The sequence below is a fragment of the Megalobrama amblycephala genome, linkage group LG24 (genome assembly GCF_018812025.1).
Source record: "Megalobrama amblycephala isolate DHTTF-2021 linkage group LG24, ASM1881202v1, whole genome shotgun sequence".
In the NCBI taxonomy this organism is placed as follows: domain Eukaryota; kingdom Metazoa; phylum Chordata; class Actinopteri; order Cypriniformes; family Xenocyprididae; genus Megalobrama; species Megalobrama amblycephala.
The window spans coordinates 28417267-28439865 of record NC_063067.1 but is presented as its reverse complement, the minus strand read 5'-3'; the positions used below and the strand labels follow the sequence as shown (position 1 = coordinate 28439865).

Below are 22599 nucleotides of genomic sequence, written 5' to 3'. Positions count from 1 at the left end.
TCCTTCTCATGGGCATTTAATAATTTTTGACTTTTCAGTCTCAGTTAAATCTTTTTTTTGGCTCATTTTATCTGTAAAATAAAACCTGCCTAATAATTCTGCACACCTGAATGTAAGGCGTTTTCCACTTCCAGCCTTCATGAACAATTATATATCATTTATAAATGATTAAATTCAAAATTAATAGTAGTTATTAAGATTTATGTGGTTTGGAATTTGTAAAATGTGCTTGGGAAAAAAAAAAAAAGATCAGAAAATCAACTTGCCTAATAATTCTGCACACAATGTACATACTATTAACTCCAATACGGGTCATTCTGAAACCCTTTACACGCGTGTAGTTTCTTTTTGATTCATGCATTCTAGGGTTAATTTGAAAAGCTACATATTACAAAACTGAATAAGACGTACATTTTCTACAGTAATACCATAATGAAATGTTCTAAATGTTAGTCTTTCAATTTCATTACCATCTATACAAAATGGTAACAACTTAAGAGTAATTTTGTACTGTAATGGACCATGTCACATTTACTGGAGTGAATTCTAAGCAGTAGAGAGTCATTCTTGTTTTGTAAAGAAATTGTACAAAAGAAAAAATATATATAACGCTACTTGTTGCTATTGTTTATAGGTTTGCTAGTGTTCTGAAAGAATTAATTCGAGACGCATGTGGTATTTTTAGTGCATTTTAAATGTGAAATGTATTGCTGTGCCAAGCTGAAAGTTGGCAAGGGGAATTGTGTGGAGAGAAAAAGTGACCTAAGTATTGAGAAATGTGTCCTAGAAACTGAAAAAAAAAAAAAAAAAAAAAAAAAAAAAGTAATAGCAGCAATGAATCAAATAAAGAAACATACAAGTTTTATGTACAACTACTTTATTTCAATATTCGTACAAATCGATATACTCAGCAGACAGTATGCAGTACAACGCCCCCTAAATGCTTGGAGGACAAACCACAACGCATCATTACAAACCCACTCAAGGCAGCGGTACAATCAGCAATCAACAGGGAATTGCCATCCATTGAAATAAAAAGGATAAAAACCAATAACAATAACACTTCAGAAACTAACAGAGTAGTCAAAACAATATGAGGTTATTGGGATATCGGCCCACTGTACAGAAGGAATGGAGAATTTTGACCAAAAGCCAACTGTAGTGCATTTAGAGGAACCATGCTGTTTTACACCTCTAGATGCCCTTTATGGTAAAAATAACTGTTCTTTGAATGAGCTACAGATCTTCACTTCAGCTATTGGCTTGTTTTGGTGTAGCTGATCGCCCAAGCACAGACTGTGAAAAATATCGTACATGAACTTGTGTGCAAACCTAAGCAAAGTCTTCTCTATTAAGGGGTTTCTAGTCTAAAACTCATGTAAACAGAATCAGTCATTCAATCAAACTGAATTAACCATTGCAGAAAGATCTAAACATAATTAATACTAATATAAATGTCTATTGTACTCTTCAAATAGGGGCATGCTAATCAGTAGATTTTTCTAAACACTACAACTAGCAGACCGTCAATCAAAATCAAACCGTAATAGCTGCTGCCATATGGTGAGAGAAGTAGAAACCGTCTAAAAGCCAGAAATCAGTCTACAAAGAGGAAGTGAAGTGGTTTGGTCATCTCTATAGTAAATACAACGGGCAGGAAGACCTTAGAGAGAGCAAGAGAGGGAACGAAAACTCTCCCGCTACAGACGAGAATACCCTCCGAATGTTCAATATACAACAGCCACCAGCAAAATATACACACAAGAAGCATATCGAGAGTGAAAATGAATCTCTGAAGGATGACACAAATATAAAAGAACGGTGTAATAAAGTAGTAAGCCAATCAAGATCAAGGTAAAAACATCAGCAAAAAAAGTTAGTGTGTGTCCATGCAGTGAAGAAATACCCAAATATGTTAAAATACATTGATTACTTGACATCAAACAACGCATCCCTTCATTAGACCCACTTTCTTTCTTTTGTCTACTTGCTCTCTGGCCACAAGGGAACAAGTAGACAAAGAACGAAAGACAAAGACAGAAACCCGAATCGGACAGAAAGCGGTCTGAGGTGCAGAAGGGCAACACGCGAATGATCGCAGGTGAAACGGTGGCTTGGTTCTGGGTGCTTTAGCAGGACACCTCCATGGTTTGTGGTCTGCTCTGGTTGTCGAGGACTGGGCCGCCAGTGGCGCCCTCCATCTGTGAACTGGTATGTGCGCGGCTGCGCGAGCCGTCCGCTGAGCCCATGCTGGAGGCGGAGTGAGTGCGAGATCGTGCCAATCGGGTCATACTGGCAGTGGGCACTGAGAGAAGGAAGAGAGAAATCGAACAGAGCTGAAAACATGTACAGACTAATGCTGCTGCATGACTGTTGGAGGATCCCGAGTGAGGGGCATGTGCTTCACAGGAAAGTCAGTTTTGCACTCGGATCCAAACATATGGAGATCCAGGAAGGGGAGAATAATGAGTCTCCTCAGAGTGAGTGAACCCCTGCACATCTGCACACTGCTCAACTAACGCTGGACTGATTGAGATACTGGGACAATCTGAAATGATGGTTAATGAGGATATAGTTAGATGAATCCCAATTTATATACTTCTGAAGGGACATACACCTTTGACGGATATTTGTAGCAGGAAAGTGAAATGGGAGTAGGACTGGTTTTCGAAACAGATTAAATTCTGATTCATTTGGGTATATTTCATTTATTATTGTGCATTTTGATTAAATACTAGGGGGTGTGACGAGACCGTTAGCTCACGAGACATGAGACGAGATTTTTTACACAGTATTTTTAAGAAATCCTCAATGACGAAATACATATCTAGAAAAATAGCGGTGCATTTGAAATGTTTTAGCTAATCATCTTGTAATGAATGTCATTTCAGTTCTACTTCATGAGTATGAATTATCATATGCAGTAAAAGACAACAATACTCAAGCACTGTAAAAGGTTTTGCCACTAACTCAATGGACTGGCTTCTCTCATGTATGATGAGACTTTTCAGACCTTAGAACTGTCTGATATATGAGCTTCTACAACTAATGACCTCCTAACTGAACTCCTTTCCAAAAATTGATCACAGAATTAAAAACTGTAAACAATTAGTTTTCTTACTCTTAAAGGGTTAGTTCACCCAAAAATGAAAGTTCTGTCATTTATTACTCACCCTCATGTCGTTCCACACCTGTAAGACCTTCGTTCATCTTTGGAACACAAATTAAGATATTTTTGATGAAATTCAATGGTTCAGTGAGGCCTCTATTGACAGCAGGATAATTAACACTTTCAGATGCCCAGAAAGCTACTAAAGACATATTTAAAACAGTTCATGTGACTACAGTGGTTCAACCTTAATGTTATGAAGTGATGAGAATACTCTTTATACACCAAAAAAACAAAATAACAAATTTATTCAACAATATCTAGTGATGGACGATTTCAAAACACTGCTTCATGAAGCTTTTAAGCTTTACGAATCTTTTGTTTCGAATCAGTGGTTCAGAGCATACATCAAACTGCCAAAGTCACGTGATATCAGTAAACGAGGCTTCGTTACGTCATAAGAGTTTCGAAATTTCAATGGTTCACCACTGGGGGGTGTGACTTTGGCAGTTTGATTCACGCTCCGAACCACTGACTCGAAACAAATGATTCGTAAAGCTTTGAAGCTTCATGAAGCAGTGTTTTGAAATCGCCCATCACTAGATATTGTTGAATAAAGTCGTTATTTTGTTTTTTTGGTGCACAAAAAGTATTCTCGTCGCTTCATAACATTAAGGTTGAACCACTGTAGTCACATGAACTGTTTTAAATATGTCTTTACTAGCTTTCTGGGCACTGAAAGTGTTAATTATCTTGCTGTCAATGGAGGCCTCACTGAGCCATCGAATTTCATCAAAAATATCTTAATTTGTGTTCTGAAGATGAACGAAGGTCTTACGGGTGTGGAACGACATGAGGGTGAATCATTAATGACAGAATTTTCATTTTTGGGTGAACTAACCCTTTAAGTGCAAACAATAAGTGCAACCATAATCAAAGTACTCTCTCAAAACTCAAAGTGCAAATAGAGACCAAATTTTTCTTCAAGCATGATAGAGCTCAAAGATGGTTTGGGAGATATTTGCATGCATCAGAGAGCCACTTTCAAAATGCGGGTTTTGAAATTGCGTTTGAATGCATGCTCACATTTTACTTTGGCTGTCGTGCGAGCACGCATTCTATAAGATCAGACATTTGTCAGAAGCTTAGGCTCTGTTGAGCAACGAATCCTCCGGCATTGTCTTTTCAGTCACTACTCTCGTCACGTGATCGGTGAACTCTGATTCCTGCTGCGCTGTGTACGATTCTGCTGCTCATGTTTGGAATTAAAGCAACCATTATCCAACTGAATTAAATGGTTTTTGTTTCTATAAAAAGCAAAATGACAGTGGAGGTGTAATGTAAATGTAGCGGTGGCATATTCTGTCCTAATTTCACCCACACACTCCGTCATGGCAATATCGTGAGACAGCCTTTCACATACATTTTAATCTCTCGATCTCATGGCATGAGATCTTGTCACACCCCTATTAAATACAGCATGAAACAAATTCTTTCTGTGGCAGTGTTTCAAACCAATTCAAAACTTGTTATTTTTAACCATTTATTAAAAGAACTATCTCATAAGAGTAGTTTTATTTTGGGATTGGGCTAAAATAAACGAGTTGTTTATGAATCAGACTACAGTAATCACACTATGTTTGTTTTTTATGTATACCTTATGGACATGAAAATCTCAAAAGCTCATCAGTAAGACTTTGACTTGCTACTTTTTAATACACTACGATTCAGAACAAAGTAACTGTTCTCGTATATTATACAGGATGAATAGTTTGCAAATTGGGATTCAGACACCCTAAGAACAACGCCTCTTCTGAACACATGGTCTAAATAGAGTGCTGCAAGGATGACACATCTTTATAGGCTAACCAGGAACTTCCAATCACAGTGGTTCCCTCAACTAGGATTTTTCCATTAGATTTTGAATCATTGCAGAAAATAGGATCTGTGACCTATTCATGAGGATAATCTTCACAGAAGAAAACAACTTATCGATTTTGAAGCCTAAATACAATTCCCGTAAGTTGAGTTGGAATAGTTTGCAAGAGTGCGAGTATATTTTTTCCATATAGTGGACTTCAACAGGGTTCAATGGTCAAATTGCAGTTTCAATGCATCTTCAAAGGGCTCTACATGATCCCAGATGAGGAATAATGGTCTTATCTAGTGAAACGATCTGTCATTTTCTAAAAAATAAATAAAAAGTTATATACTTTTTAACTACAAATGCTCATCTTGCACTAGCTCTGCGATGCGTGTCCACAACTTCATGCATTACGTAATCCTGTTGGAAAGGTTGTGTGTGACGTACGCCCGATCATCAGGAAATTTTAATTCTGAAGTGAACTTGTCCTTTAAGAGAATCACAAGTGGGCTATTACTGGTGTATTTTACGTCATAGAATAAAAAGTGAAAATATCTATAGCTAGCATTAACTTCAGACCTTATTTCAAGCATTTAACCAAAAACCCATTGACTTTGGGACGATTTCAATTCTAAACTGTTTCCAGGTTTTAGGACTCATTCCTGCAGCACTCTATAAATCTCAGAAACTTGAGGCAACACAACCACTGTTTGGACACTGCAGTCATTATTCTCCCACGAAGGAAAGAGAATCCTCGTGTCAGGATCAAGCTCAAATTCATTTGTACCATTGCAGCAAAATGAATAGTAAACTTCAAACAATGCAGAATGGCATGCAAAGTAAAGGCATGTTCCTAGAAGAATCATAAAAGAACATAATAAGATGTCTGTTGATTGTGGACAGTGTGCACAAACACATTCTCTCAGACAGCTTATAATCACATACAAACATTGACAACAAACCCACATATGTCCATTTACCATGCTTCAAACATCATGATGCAGAGACATAAAGACATATGTATGCACGTGATTGGGGCGGACAGACAGTGAGGACAGGAAGCATGGGAGGTTGAGATGGCAGGCTTAGGTGCAGCTTAAGGTGCTGGCTGATCTCCCGGTACCTGATTCGCTGTTCAGGTGGCTGAGTAGCACATGAGGGACTGTTGGCATTGGTAGTAGGGGTCAAGAAAGAAGATAGGGAAAGGGAATGCAAAAGGAGGAGGAAAAAGATGGGACAGAGATTATATGGTAGTACTTTTTGAAAGAGGGAAGATAGAGAAAAGGAAAGATTAAGCAGAAGCTACAGGAGACGCAAGGAAAGTAGGGGACGTTACATCGGGTGATGGGAATAGCCTTGACAGTTAGTTAAGTGGTCAGAAATATTATAAAATGCAAGAAAAGTGGCAGCCAGAGGCCAGGGAAAGATTTCTGAATGGTTATGATTCCCTTCTGCACATATCCGATTATTTTATAAACTGAGGTGTCAAGGATATTCACTACAAATTGAACAAAAAACAAAATGTGGTGAGAAGACTTCAATCACTATTACTGTTTCATTCATACAACACTTTAAATTAAATTAACAAAAAAAATATTGGTCTTGGCTAGTATATTTTTGTTCCAGACTGTGGTAAAGGAAAATCAGAACCTGAAAGTACAGAAAGAGAAAGTGAGAAAAGCTCTGTAGAAGGGAAACTGTCTTCTGATGGGATAGTCCCTCAACAGAGCGTATTCTTGGGGGTTTGTGAGGGTTGAAACTAAATAACACACCCCAGAAACAGTAACAAAGAAAAGAACAAACACTCACATAACACATTTAAGACACAAAGTGGAATTTACCGGTGATACCCTCCCTTTACTGAAACACAAACATTTCAATGACAGAATCAGCCAATGAATATTACGCTTTCTTAATGACTCATTCTGCATTCACTAATATTTCCACAGACAAAAGAATTACACCCCTACAGATGTATGTTAGGTAATTTTCCTGTCTGGATCAAAAGCTTACATAAGTATGAAGAGTATAATATTGCTATAAGAATATAGAAAAAGTGATTAAAATGTTCAAGAGTTAAAAATATGTTTTTAAGGGTCAACATGTATGATAGTGTTTCTGGGCATTTTCACACCTTGCTAGTGTTTGTGTCGAAACCTGGCATGTTTTTGGTTAATTCTGGCATATATAAACATGGCAATCACACTTGGATCTGTACAAGAACAATCCGTACGAGATCACCTGAATGAGGTGGTCTTGGCCTGCTTGAAAATCTTTAAGTGAAACTTAACAACTGTCCAAAACACAAACATATCAAAGTTTACAAGGCGTTTAGTGAGTGTCTCAAAGACATCACAATGTACATGCAGTATTACTTTTTTATTTTTTTTAATCTAACATTCATTCTGTGAATGATGGTCTTATGTTTTATAGTTAGTAATCAATAATCAGCAAAAAAAAAAAAAAAAGTTTTTTTATATACAATTTATGTAATTATTGACTAATTAATTAGTCAGTAGTATCATAAATTGTACCAAATTCATACCAAATTTCAGAATCACTTTATTTCAAGAAAAAATAATGACTACATTTCAGAATCACTTATAATAATGAAGTCAGTAATGAAGTCAGAGCAAGTTGTACACCTCTAATCTAAAAATCAAAGTGTTTTGAATTGAATATTCCAAATTAAAGGGTCTAAAAGGCACAAATCTTACACAGTGTGTTTGTTTCCTAATGGAGGGCTCTGTTCCACAGTAGAAGCACAAAAATAGATTTACAAAAAGGTCAACCGGTCTCAGGATTAGATTAGTAATTATGGAGGAGGAATGTGACTAATCATGTCAAAATGTGAGCATTTTCAAATGAGTCTGGCCACTTTCGATCACGTTCCTCACACTCTCAGAACACCTTATCACTAATAACTGTTGCATGTGTCAGACAGAAACAGTCTCTGGATGGTCAAATCAAGAGCTTTAACAGGGGTGCACTAGCGCTCAAAAGTTTGGGTTTCAGTATGATTTTTTTTTTTTTTTTTTTTTAATAATACTTTCATCAAGCAAGGACACATTAATTCATCAAAACTGACAAAATTAAATAAAAAAAAAAAGTGACATTTATAATATTAGACTTATTTCAAATAACTTTTGTACTTTCTATTCAAAGAATCCTGAAAAAATTTATCACTGCTTCACACAAAAATATTAAGCAGCACAACTGTTTTCAAAATTGATAATAATAAAGTTTTTTGAGCATCAAACCATCATAATAGAATGATTTCTGAAGGATCATGTGACACTGAAGACTGGAGTAATGATGTTGAAAATTCAGCTTTGATCACAGGAATGAATTACATTAAAATATATATTATATTAATAATATATATTAAAATAAAAATGCTATTTATTATTAATAATTTATTTTAAATTGTAATAATAATGAACAATATCATTGTTTCTGCTGTATGTTTGATCAAATAAATGCCTTGATGAACATGAGACTTTTTATTATTAAAACCTTAAATGTTATAATCTTACCAATCCCAAACATTTGAAAGGATAGTGCACTTCAGGATGAATGAGCCTGTTCGGTTAATTATTATTATTATTATTATTGGTAATAATGGCAAACAAAGCCCAAAATATTGATGCTGTTGACAGGCTCTATTTGAAAACCACAGTTTACATTAATACTAGTAGTTGTAAATACCACTTGCATACTGGTGTTGAACTCATAAAAGTGAATGCATATGAAAATATCTGTAGGAGCTTATTGAAATTAGAGTGCCTTTCACTCTAGGTGTGATTTGCATTACTGTACATAAAAAAATAATAACCATCTATAGTGTTTAACAAGGCATAGGCTTGTAAGAGAACATTCAGGATTCTTTATAGACTTGGCAAGAATTGTGGAAACAAACAATTACTTTTGCATCACACTTCACCTTTAAATACCATCACACTTGAGGTAATATAGCAATAAAGTTTCCATGCTATGCAAACCATTGCGCAGTCAAGGATCTTTTAGGGCACACAAGATATTAAACCTGAAGATCAGAGAAGATTTGTCACACAAGGCTCATGCCACACATCATGCTCTTAGAGGAAGACTAGTGTACTTACACGCTGAAGGGCGCATCACTGCACAGCCACACGGAAGACAAGTCATGTGTTAGTGTAGCCGAGGGCTGATCTGAGACCTGCTTTACTCAAGAATACCGGCCGGATGCTTTTGTAGTAAAGTCAGATCAGCAGTGGATAAATGTTCCACTGTGGCAGATTATTATGTTCATAACATCTGAGGGTTCATCTAGTTTCTCTGAACAGGCATGATTTGCTCTCACCCTTGAATGTGCCATATTTCCTGCTGCTGTTTTAGATGTTATTATCAGATGTGCGAGTATTTCTGACATTATTAAAGCACCGGGGACATGCATTGTGTAAGTTGTTGACTAAGGTGAGATGATGCTGACATCTCTTTAACAACAAGATGCTTTCAGACACGAAATGAAGAAACATATTTCATACAAACAGCGAAGATAAATATAATGTAGACTGAGAAAGATGATACGATCAAATGCTCGACATTAAATTGAGACGAGAAAGAGGACAGATACTTACTGTAGCCCATTCCCTGGACAAAGTACTTGAAAGCCTCAGCGAGTTTACCCGGCTGAAATGAGAAAACATCCACATTTATTACTACATTCAAAATGCTGTGGCAGACATAATGGTGTTGTCTTTGATTCTTACTTGGACAACTTGGGGAAGTCCACCACAATCTGCCATCTGAAGAAAGGAAGAAAAGAGGAGAGGACAACATTCAATTCATTCCATCATACTAAAAGCACACGGACGCATGCATGCACACACACAAAGCAGGGATGCAAACTCATCAGGGGTGAAAAGGGTGACAGAGAGCTTCAATTTTGGTGAAAAACCACAAGGAGAAAACAAATTTATAAATGATTCTCTGATTACAATTTTGGGAACATAGTTGTGAGCTTTGCATTTTTAAATGCATGTTATAAGCGATCTAAACTCTCAGCGGTTTGTGCGGAGCAGCATTTACTGTGAAACGAGCCGCTCTGAGACACTGAGAACACCGGATCTGCTCGTGTGTAGTACACAGTGCCACACTTCAAAAAAACCTCAAAAACTCATCTACACTGTAAAAAAATAATATGCTCTATCTACTCAATTAAACTGTGGCAAGCAAAATTATTAATTAAATTCAACATGTAAGAATTGAGTTAGAATAAATCCAATTAATTCCTTAAAAGTCAACCATTTAAATTAGCAAACACCATTACAAAAACCACAAACTGACATAAAAAACAAAGCGTCAAACTGCCCAACTAAATGAAATTCTGCTTGTTATCATCAGGTGTCTTCAATGTTGGCAATAAAAAAATTAAGAGTTCTTAATTCATCTTTGACGTCTGTCAGATATTTTTGTTTGAATTTTACTTAAATTTTACTTGTTTTAAATGGTTGACATTTAAGGAATAAATTTGATTAATTCTAACTCAATTCTATTTGTTGAATTTAATTAATAATATTGCTTGTAATCTGTTGCCAAAATTGTATTATAAAAAGTATTGTATTATTTTTTACAGTGTAATCTACTTAACGACAGAGATGGGCAAAAATACATAAAATGTATTTTAAATAAAAAAAACAAAATACCTCAGTTGACATGTATCAAAATAGAAAATACTGTGCAGGCATTTGTATTTAAATAAAAATACAGTCATTTGTATATATCAAATGACTGATGACGTGGTGTGCATGTGTGTTTTAGACATCTATCGATTTGATACCTTTTACCACCACCAACATTTCAAAAAGATGGGGTTTAAGGCACCGCATGTGCGAAAATGCCAAAAAGCAGCCATTTCTAGTCAGGTTACTTGTGATAAACGCTACTAAATAAATCATGTGTAAAACTGTGGGAGCTTTTCCTGCTCTTTAGCAAGGAGTAGAGATGGGTGATATTACCAAAATCTTAGATCACGAATATATAATCATGATATAGTCTTTTAGTTGTTGTTGTTTCTTCTTGGAAATAAGGTTGTTAAAGGGATAGTTCACCCAAAAATGAAAATTTGATGTTTATCTACTTACCCCCAGGGCATTCAAGATGTAGCTGACTTTTTTTCTTCAGTAGAACACAAATGATGATTTTTATCTCCAACCGTTGCAGTCAACATCAAATTTTCATTTTTGGGTGAACTATCCCTTTAAGATACCAACATTTTAAATAGCAGTGAAATTCACTATTCTCAATATCAGTTTCAATTCCACAGCAAAAAACTAATACGAGGATAACTAATGTAAGTAAAAAGTTCAAGCAATTATTTTTACACAAAGCGCATCGCTTTGCTTCAGAAGGCCTTTATTAACCCCCTGGAGCCGTGTGAAGTATGTTTATGATGGATGGATGTGGATGGAGACACTTTCTTCAGCTCATACTCGTTTGGTAACGCTCACTGCCATTATAAAGCTTGGATGCGTCAGGATATTTATTAATATATCTCCAATTGTGTTCATCTGAGGGTAGAGTTGTCAAAAGTACCGACTGAACTTTTAAAAATCTGATGCTTTGAGCGCTGTTGAGCGGATTCATAAACACCTCTGATTGGCCATTGTCTTAACGCACTCATCGGATATGTCTGTGATTGGCTTCAATGATCAACGCATAGCAGCGTTTGAAAGCACACGGAAGTGTTTGAATTTGAAAGCGTTTTGAAAGCAGATGTCTATCAGCAGACTGGTAATCCTCCTGTGTGTATCTGTGTAAGCGCTCGGTGAAGAGCTTCATTGATGACTATTTACAATGTTTTTACAGCGTTGTTCATTGAAGCCAATCACAGACATATCCGATAAGCCGTGAACACAATGGCCAATCAGGTGTGTTACTGAATCTGCTCAACAGCGCTCAAAGAGTCACATTTTTTAAATTTCAGTACCGACTAGGTACTGAAGCCAGTACTTTTGACAACTCTAATTGAGGGTGAGTAAAACTTGGGGTAATTTTCATTTAACATTAATGACTCAGACAGCATCAGTATATTAGGCTGTTGTCACTGTAAGAGCTGATGCACTGATCCAATATATTGAAAAACATCTAATTCTCCCAACTGTTTGCCTTCACTCAAGACATAAACCGACTGTGTTTACATCAACTTTTTACATATTTTTGTGTATTTGACCGTTTAGCTGCAAACAGAAACTGCCTGTCAGTGTGTGAATAGAAAATAAAAGTTCTCTCTTCATTTTTCATCAAGCATGTCCCGCTCTTTATTACTTATTGCCACAATATATATCCTCATATTTATATATTCATAATACATCCCCATTGTTAGTCCTAACAAACATTAATGGTTAAACACATTTGACTAGCTAGATAAATGATAAAACCGATTAACTATCAAGACTGACTGGCTAATGCAATTTTTCCTCTTGCCAGCGCTTTTTATTCCTTCATGTTAACTGAAGGCAAATCTGAATAATGTTCCTTTTTAACATTAATCAAAAAGTAATCAACATTAGCCGAGTTTCCATTACAGATTTGCGCGTAACTTTTGATATATTTTTTTAAATGTCGATAAAAACCATTGTGAAATGACAGCGTTTCCATTAACTGATGTTATGTGACTAAAATGTAATTTTTTTTCCTCTTGCGATAAGTCATTTAAAAAATCATGGCAACAGATGTTAGAAGATTTAAGTATATCGCAGCCACTGCACTAGCCATTATTTTAATCGAAGGAGACATAGGCGTGTTATCCTAGCATTAATTGCAGGGTGAGTAAATGATGATAAAATTTTCATTTTTGGGTGAGCTATCCCTTTAATGCAGAAAACACAGCGCTAGACAGCTGCAGCTCATGTGCATGAAAGTTGGGTTTGGGGGGCCTGAACTAGTTGATACAGGAAATCAGCAGCTTAATAAAAAGGTTGAATGCCACAAAGTATTTTATGTATTCTGAAAACTCAAAACCACTAAACTGAACTAGATTTTTTTCTCAAAGGCTTTAGAATACAAAATAGTATTTTGTATTTCAAATACATGCATCTGAAATACTGCCCATTCCTGCACGATGACACAAATGATATATTAGAACCAAAATGACAAGTTTGCATCCCTGTATCAAAACATTGTTCTAGGAGGGAAAAAGCTGTCATGCCTTGAGTAAAGTAGTCTTGGTTGGATTTAACCTCGAGTTGCATTCAACCTGTGTGGAAAAAAACATAAAATCCCACCTTGTCATTTTAGAAACAGAATGGAAGGTATAGACAGATAAAATGACCAACTCTGCACTAAAACAAACTATTTAAAGTGCCACCCTTGTGTTTCTAATTAGGGAAACTGAGTAGGAGCCACACCTTTATTTACAACACAAGCTTTTACTATATAAAGTATTTTAGCACAGATGAAATTGCTGTATTGGCCAATTAGGATCCAAGACCAGAAGTACAAATATTATTTCATTTCTGCACATGTACGGACAAGATATCTTAACATAAGTGAGTAAGCAATCAGTAAATAAGGAGTGCTTTATAACGAGCACAAGTGGATAAGATGTTATTGATGATTAGCCCCTTTTAGGATGTGATGTCACTGTTACAATCTGAACAGAAACACACTACAAGGAGACAATAAGATCAAACATACTGATTTGTTTAAAAAGCACACTGTGTTCTTTCTCACTGCCTATAGACGTAATATGGCAGTGTTTTTGATTAGTCACTCACCACAGCCTCGACCGCTGGTGATGTGTCACCAACTATTAGCAGGGAAGGGCATCTAAACAGCAAGAGAAGGTAGACATAAAAGTGTAAGAAAGAGGAGGCACCATGATTTAATAGCCAAAAAAAATAAATAGACAACCAATTAACCTACTTCAGTGTTTTAACTGTATTTTCATTAAGTCCCAGGATAGGCCTCTCAATCTCCAGATCTCGCCGACTGCATTAAGGAGAAAAAAACCCCAAAACTTTTCAAGATCAGCTCATATGACAATGATCAATATATGAATTGGTCCTAGATCAGGGTTTTGATAATGTCACCTGTTGTAGGATTGGCAGAAAAGAGCCAGGTTGTCCTGATTGATGTCCTGAGCGATGTGCAGACGGTACGTTTGAATGATCTCCTGGTTCTCTGTCAGCTCGTCCTGAGGTACAAAAAACTCAGCTCATGAACAAGACTCTTAAGAGATGCCCTATTATTTCTGAACACTTTTGTCCCTGAGTGAATTCTCTCACAGATGTTGTAGTGAATATCATATTTAAGACTTACCGTGCTGAAATGGTGTGCCATCACAATGTCTACTAGATTGCTGGTCCATCCAGACAGCTAAAGCAGAAACACACAGCCATAGTAAAAAGCACAATCTTTAGTTAAGATGTTTGAAGATCATACAAATCTTGTTCCCAGCACCTCCACCCAATGTTCACATCCACTGATTATTATTGAAGCAATTTAACCTGTAAGGTTATTATGTGCTTTACAACGGAAAACCTTAAGAAGATCAAGTACACTAATCTGTTGAGAAATCTGAAGTATGGAGAAGTGATTAGAGTTAGCTTCTAGCTAATAATGGAAGTATAATATTTTCTGGGAGAAAATATGCATAATAGTCAATAAATAAAAGACAAAATAAACAGATTACATGAAATTCTGATTAAATCAAAATGCATATAACCACCTGTATCAACATTCTTTTTTGACTAAAGCATCCAAAAGATGATAATACAAGGGCTAATGTATAAGTCTACTGTGGCAGACGGGTAAACCATTATGTATCAATTACAAAATGTCAATATATTGCATGCTTTGTTTCCATATTATTGAACAAAAGTCCATTATACTTGCATACAGTGTCAGAAAAAGTGAAAAAAAAAGGTCTTTGCAGCTTGTCATTGGGACAGTACCAGTATAAAAATATGAGAGTCATGTTAATTAATTATTCATTTAATAATTAACTGCACTATATTAAAGGGATAGTTCACCCAAAAATGAAAATTTGATGTTTATCTGCCGCAGGGTTTAATTTGGATTTGTCTGTGCATGTTTTTTTGACTCTTATAGATGGTGTTCCCATTGACATGCATTATACGACTGACAGACCGGAACGGTTGGAGTTAAAAATCATCATTTGTGTTCTATTGAAGAAACAAAGTCACCTACATCTTGGATGCCCTGGGGGCAAGCAGATAAACATCAAATTTTCATTTTAGGACAAGTTCATTTGACAATGCATTCGCAATTTTACCTTAGAGGCAGCCCAGTCGATCCAGCCCTTAGCACAGGGGTCCACATTGATGAGAACCAATCCCTCCACCAGAGCAGGCTCATTCAGCTAGAGAATAACATCACATGTATCAGTCAATCATTACGGCTAATACTGACTTTAACACTCAGGGCACTTACCGACTGAGAGGATTAGGTGCATGACATGAAGCCAACTGAACAGACTAATGAGATTCTTGAATTCTTGTGGTATTGCTACCTATAGACTTGTTTGGGTCACAATCTAACTCAAACACATTGCTATTGGCCTGGGAGCACAAAAATGATATCACAGGAAACTTGTTGATTTAAAAAGATGTCAATAGTCAACATGAAATCAAAATTGATCTCATTTACTTCCTGAATACTCATTCCCAGTCTTATTGTGCATTAGCGCACATTATTCTAAAGAATAATTGTGCTGGTTACTGGATAATGTTACAGTAAATGTTAATAGCCAAGTAGCTGTTTAAAGTGAAATGTACATTTTAGGTGCTTTTCCACTGCTTGGTATGACTCGCCGCCACCTCCACCTCGTCTACTGAACACGATGCAGCCATGTCTTTTTTCAAGTTGTGCGCAACGGTCGTTTAAAGCAAGTAGTTTAAAAAAAGTCATGCGAACAAACGATACTGCGGTGGCTGTTGCTGACTATTTAAATCTAGTAGGTTTGGGGTCTCATGTCCCAATCAGTGATCTGCAGTACAGCCTCGATTACAAAATGGAGGCTGTCATAAAAACTTGACAGATTTATTCAAACATACATTAAATACTGAAGTAAAAATATACATATAATGAATATGTAAAATGGTGCATATATTTAGCAAAATGCCTCTTCTAGCCGTCTATCAAGTTTATGGAAACTGAATGGCATTTCTGAGGTAAATATAACATTACATGACACTGTTTACAAGCTGTTTTATTGACGTCTTTCTGCAGTTGAGACACTGACTGAGCGATTACATGAGACATGACAAGGATTTCGGTAAGTTATACTGTATCTTTCAACATACCTTCTGATGTTCATTTCTGTCTATTTTGTGCTCTAACTAGTAGTAAAGCAGAAAAGATGATCCTTCACGCATGCTAGCTGCCGCTTCGCTTGATATGTTGCACCACAATAAGAGCGCCAAAATGGTATTTATTTTTTTGAAACTTTAGGGGGCAAAAAGTTTGGACAGACCAGTTTTGTGAAGTTAGGATTGGATGGATATATTATGGTTTTGAGCCATTTGTATCTTTGGCTCCAATCAGTGATCTGCAGTATACACACGTCACATTTTAATATGTGTATGGCTCACTTGGAACCTCAACCAAGGTGGTACTAAAAAGTACTAGGTACTGTACACAGTGGAAGACCCCCCAAAAGTGAGCCGTACCAAGCCATACCACGCAGTGGAAAAGCGCCATTTGTCATCGTCACTCTCATGTTGTTTCAGACCTGTGTGACTTTCTTTCATATGCTGAACAGAAGAAGATATTTTGAAGAATGTTGGGTACCAAACAATCAAACAACATTTGAGTCCATTGATTTCCATTGTATTGCCCCAACCCCCGTTTTGGAATGACATGAATGAGGGTTAGTAAATGATGACAGAACTGTTAATTTAAGCAATGTTTTAATCTACTGTTGTAGATACTGCAGCATTTAAAAAATTCTGACCATGTTTAAAGGCCAATTCCGACCACAGCAACAGAGTGGAACAAACACAGATTACCCCTGTCGGAGTCTGTCTCGTTTTCACCAATTGAACAGGCTGAATTTGCGGTAGAATGTCTAAGAAGTGACATGCTGTAATCTGGTGACTGTCGGCGTTGGTCTGCGTCTGTCGGTGCATTGTGAATTGGCCTTAAAAGTAATTTAATAAATATTATAGGACTGGGATTCAAGTAATTGGGATACATAGAGATGCTCTCAGGTTTGAACTCAGCCAGCACAATATAGACTAAAAAGTGGATGCAATGATGTTCACGCCTACATTGTCAATATTGTTAAATATTCTGTTTCACACTAAAATACGACACATTACAGAAGTAAGATGGCTTGAGAATGCAACAAAGTAAAGCCATGCAGCTTTAACCTCAGCAGTGACCAAACATAACTTTTATTGACGTGACCTAACCAGTTATTGACATCAACACCTTAACCAAGTTCTCAGTATGTCAGTGTCCAGAGCGCTGACTTACTGCAAGGGCTCACACTTGGTTTTAACAAAGAACTTCAGCTATAGGCAGCTGAACAAATCAAATGTCTTGTGATAGTGATCGTGATGGAAAAAAGATTCAGGTTTCACACCTCTTAGTTTTTTCTCTGCATAAGGCTGTGCATAAGGCTGTGCACTGGAGCTAGAAAGACATGCAGAGAAACGCAGTGCACTTACATGACCACATGCATACGGACAAGCATGTGACAACCAAGGTGTAATTCAAATGATTTTAAATAGTTTACAGTACTGCAGTTGTTCTACAGAACTGCGTAGGAGTGTGTTTGTTCCAATTGGCTGTCTGATTTCACAGGGCTCGATGAGCAAGAAATATGAAAACATGCACTGCAAGCTGTTAGAAGAGTGAGAGTGTGATATGCTGGATTGAAGTACTGGAGTAAGTAGTGAAAGAAGGCCATGGAGAGCCACATTCTTCAGATAATTTGAGGAAAAACTTTTCATACCTTGATAATAACCAGCAGGAAACATGAGAGTGAGTCTGTGTTCGAATGCGTATGACGTCGTAATGAATAGGTTTATGAGGGTACCTATCTCAAGTGTGTATGTTTGTGCATAGATGGTGAATGAGGGCTTTGTGTAGGGTGAGAGTGTGAAAGTATGTGTGAACTATGAGTCTCTTATTAAAGCCTGAAGACAGATGGTTTTACTGCAGACATGCTTCAATAAACTTCACCTCTTATGAACTCAGTTTCATTCAGCTGCTCAATTAAACATCTAATGGCTCGTTACCGCCATAAGCTACTCCAACTAAAAGTTAGTTATTACAATATATTTGGTCACACTAATTGGTCATTATAACAAAATAAAATGGAAGATATTTTACTTACAGCCAGTCTAGTGAGGATATAAGCTCCTGCGCCCACACCGATACCAATCACACTGTTGATTCTGTTAATTAAAGCATTTAAAACATTCATTAACAGGCATATATTACTAAAAACACACATAAGCTATTTGAGACTTTAATAGGAGGAATGCCCATCAGGATTTTGTGAACACATGGGTTTTATTTTTATCTAATTGTTCTGGATTATCATCATGTTATGACGTGAGGTTCGGACTCACTTTAGCTGGGTCATAACTGATGGCAACATCTCAGCAAGGTCATCCATGGTGGGGTACTGGTACCTGAGGGACAGAAGATAAAGGCTAGAGTGACAAATTAGTCCAGATTTAATTATATTCAAGTGAATGTGAAAACATTGTCAGCAGTAAAGGTGTGGTTACACCAAAAGTCTTGTTAACCGAAAATTTTCCATCGAGTGATTTTTTGTTTTAGCAGCAACGGAAAAATCTGAAGGCCGTTTGTCATTTTGACAGATTACACTGAGGGTGATCTTTTGTAACTTGTAACTTTCAGTCCCACCCCATCCAGTTGGTGGCAAATGTGCTCCAGTGTGTCAGCCGAGTGTGGATTCAGCCTCCAGAATAAAATTAAAACTGCCACGAGAAGTCGTCTGTTTGAAGCAGAGATGGAAAATCTAATGACAATTGTCTCCCTTAATGCATTTCATAACCAGTTTAAGTCCATGTTATAATAGTTAAGTTTTAATACTAACTTAATATTTACATAATTGTAAACAGCCTTGATTACAAAATGGAGGCTGTCATAAAAGTTCGACGGATTTATTCAAACATACATTAAATACTGAAGTAAAAATAGATATAATGAATATGTAAAATGGTGCATATATTTAGCAAAATGCTTCTCTTCTAGCTGTCTATCAAGTTTATGGACATTGAATGGCATTTCTGAGGTAAATATAACATTACGTGACACTGTTTACAAGCTGTTTTATTGACGTCTTTCTGCGGTTGAGACACTGACTGAGCGATTACATGACACGGATTTCGGTAAGTTGTACTGTATCTTTCAACATACCTTCTGATGTTCATTCATGTTAATTTTGTGCTGTGACTAGTAGTAAAGCAGAAAAGATGGTCCTTCACGCATGCTAGCTGCCACTATGCTTGATATGTCGCACCACAATAAAGGGTATCAAAATGGGATTTATTGTTTGAAACTTTAGGGGGCAAAAAGTTTGCACAGACCAGCCATTTGCATCTTTGGTAGTTTGTCTTACCCGGTGGGGAAAGGAGGTGCAGATTCTTGCTGGCCTGGAGCATCAACATGGACCACAGCAAAGTGCTGGGTGATCTCCTGCATGTCCTCGAAGTTAAAGAGTGTGTTGAAACATGACTTATCTGCATAGCAAGAGAACAACAAAACACTTGTTTATCACAGACACTTCTCACATGCTTTTCATATATCAATATCAGACAAAAAAGATCTCTTGGGTTCAACAAGACATTTTCAAAACAACTGTTTTTACTAGACCCAAATTAACTCCCATCGTCAGTGCCCTGTAAATCAGTTTTCTGCCTGTCAGTTTGCAATTAGTTGTATATACACTCCCCAAAAAAAAGTTTGAAAATGTGTAGTGCTGAGGTACAACTGAAATCGCTCACCCATAGGTATTCTTTTTGATGAGGAACAAACTTTTTTTAACCATAAAAAAGCATGTTTTATAGAGTGTGTAATCTAGATATACAACCATCATGTACTATATACAATGTCAGTTGCATCACTTTATGATCATTCACAACCCCTCTCTCATGGCCTTGTGGGATAGTAAAATATTCATTGTATGCGCACTTCAGAATTTTAATAGTAGTAGTAGGACATCCGGGTACTTTTTATCTACTTTTTTATGAATACTACGAATTTGAACCTACTAATTTAACAACTGTTTTTTTTTTTTTTTAAAAAAAGGGAAGTAGGCATATTCAGATGCAGGTAGGGCTGTCAAACGATTAATCACGATTAATCGCATACAAAATAAAAGTTTGAGTTTGCATAATATATGTGTGAGTACTGTGTGTAATTAATATGCATATATAAATACACAAATTAATGTATATATTTAAGAGAAATATGTTATTTATGTACAAAATATTTGTATTTATATATAATATAAATTATATAAAAATATAAATAAATACATATACTTGTAAATATTTCTCAAATATATACATGAATGTGTTTGTATTTATATGTACATAATAATTACACACAGTACTCACACATATATTAGGCAAACTTAAACTTTTAGTTTGTATGCGATTAATCGCGATTAATCATTTGACAGCCCTAGATGCAGGGTTGGTGTACCTCCAGGAACGGGGCTGAGAAACACTGATCTAGAGCATCCATTCTTGTCCTCTTCAAGTAGGTGAGCTCTATTGGCACATTCTGAGACCAAAAGACCAAACTTTGAATATATAGGACAACTTACGGTTGAGTCCGATGTCATGATAGGTGAGAATGACCGGCCGGTTGCCTTTAGGGGTCCCTCTCAAAGTCACGTGAAGGACGCCAAGAGGAGTCTCAATGTCGTGCTCCTGCAACCAATCAGAAGATGACACGTGAATTACCAATAAAAGCACAAAAGCGTCAACTGTTTCAGCACGGAGCTGTGGGAGGAGGTGGGAGGGAGGGGGGATTGAAATCACTTTTGAATGCATGTTTGCTTTTCACTTTCGAATTCGCAGTAACACACACTCTGTGTATAGGGAGTGGCGGTATATTAGATATATAAGATATAAGATATTTGTCCATTACGCTCTGGATCTGTTGCGCACCAAATCCTCCTCCATTGTCTTGTCAGGCATCTCTCCTTACTCTCGTCACATTATAAGAGAAATCTAACTGCAGCTCTGCAGCTTGTGGTGTATGGAGCAAAGCAAAAGCTTACAGTTTATAACTGTAGCGTCAGTTGTCTAACTGAACTAAATGGTTTTTATTTCTATAAAAATGTAAAAGTGGTGAATGGTGCCGCGGTTGGCCAAGTAATGTAATCAGTGTATGGCTGAACACCGAGGAACACCGGTAACACAGACTATCACAGTAAGCTTATCAGGCGGAGACTCACAATTAACTCCTCAATGATTTTTTTTTAGCCTGTTTCCAAACAAATGAAGGTCAACGTCAGATTCAGTCACCCTCTTGTGTTTCATAGTGGTTTTGGCCCACCGTTGATGTTTGTTGTTGCACATCACCACAACCACCACAGTATCGTACGTCAAAGTAAAAAAAAAAAATAAATAAAAAATGCCGCCTCGGACAAAATGGACACCTCAGCTACAAGATCACACAAACAGGATGAGGTTTGAACCGCAAGAATGAGGAGAGAGGGCTAACAGCACAATTCAAGAACTCCCAAGAACAGAAGAGCAGCAGGTCAGGCTCTAATCTCATTCCACACACAGCATGAGGTTTCATTATTCTGGATATATCTGCCTGCAGCTCACTAAAAGCAGCTCTGAACCGCACCAGAGGAGTCTGACATCGTTTTGATGCAAACCTGCAGACTCCACACACACTTACACAGAAACACACACAACCTTAGCGACCTTAACTGAAGGTCGCTATGCGCAGGCGTGTTCATTAATACAAGGCGGCAAGAAGGGAAAGCTAAATCAACTCTCTCATAGTTGATGTTAACAGACACAGGTAATGTCTTTGATAGTGATGTCTTAAGCAGAAGATCTAGAAATCATGCTAGCAGCTGACACCTGAAGCAAACCACAGCGCACCCACTGAAGGCAGCAGATTTAAAAATAGACAAGGCGGTTATGTTTGAGTGTGCACATACACATATTGCTCTCCATGACATCTCATGTTAGGTGATTGTTTGTCTGATCTCTTGATGTACCATTCAAACAGTCTTCAGAAACAGGTGTTTCTACAGTGGCACCATTTCTACACTGGACGTGAGCAGCACGCTGTGACATGACAAAACGCGATCACTCCCTTTAATTATCAAAGCTATGTACAATGGAAACGGCCGTTGCAAAGTGCCATCAGTTGGTGGACATCAAGTTTCTATTTGACGTGTTGCACATCTACTAGTTTTTATACATTTATATACTTAAACTTATGTGTTTAGTGTTACACTGAATGCTAGGATATACTACTACAGTATTTGTGCAATTCTTGCTAATGTCTTGACCAGTGATTTGTGATTAAAATGGTTAAGACTACTAAAGACCATTTGCCATTTTTGGCTTGGCCCATTTTTTATTTATTTTTCCCTCTCAGGAGT

General features: G+C 36.9%; 1 protein-coding gene across 4 annotated transcripts in view; it reads right to left on the bottom strand.

Annotated features, from left to right (window-relative positions):
• Positions 1-860: 860 nt before the first annotated feature.
• The window catches only part of ndrg3b (ndrg family member 3b), a 75814-nt gene continuing 54075 nt past the window's right edge, over positions 861-22599 (bottom strand). For 3 of the 4 annotated variants that reach the window (XM_048178078.1, XM_048178079.1, XM_048178081.1), the window contains 14 exons: positions 20791-20896; positions 19579-19699; positions 18560-18622; positions 18322-18382; positions 15253-15339; positions 14277-14333; positions 14048-14151; positions 13881-13946; positions 13733-13784; positions 13165-13212; positions 9725-9760; positions 9593-9644; positions 6097-6135; positions 861-2305 (listed from right to left, as the gene is read on the bottom strand). In XM_048178078.1, the coding sequence (XP_048034035.1) occupies positions 2130-2305; positions 6097-6135; positions 9593-9644; positions 9725-9760; positions 13165-13212; positions 13733-13784; positions 13881-13946; positions 14048-14151; positions 14277-14333; positions 15253-15339; positions 18322-18382; positions 18560-18622; positions 19579-19699; positions 20791-20896 (1068 nt within the window). In that variant the 3' untranslated portion in view covers positions 861-2129. The remainder of the gene's footprint in view (positions 2306-6096; positions 6136-9592; positions 9645-9724; positions 9761-13164; positions 13213-13732; positions 13785-13880; positions 13947-14047; positions 14152-14276; positions 14334-15252; positions 15340-18321; positions 18383-18559; positions 18623-19578; positions 19700-20790; positions 20897-22599) is intronic. The other variant, XM_048178080.1, reaches the window with a different exon arrangement.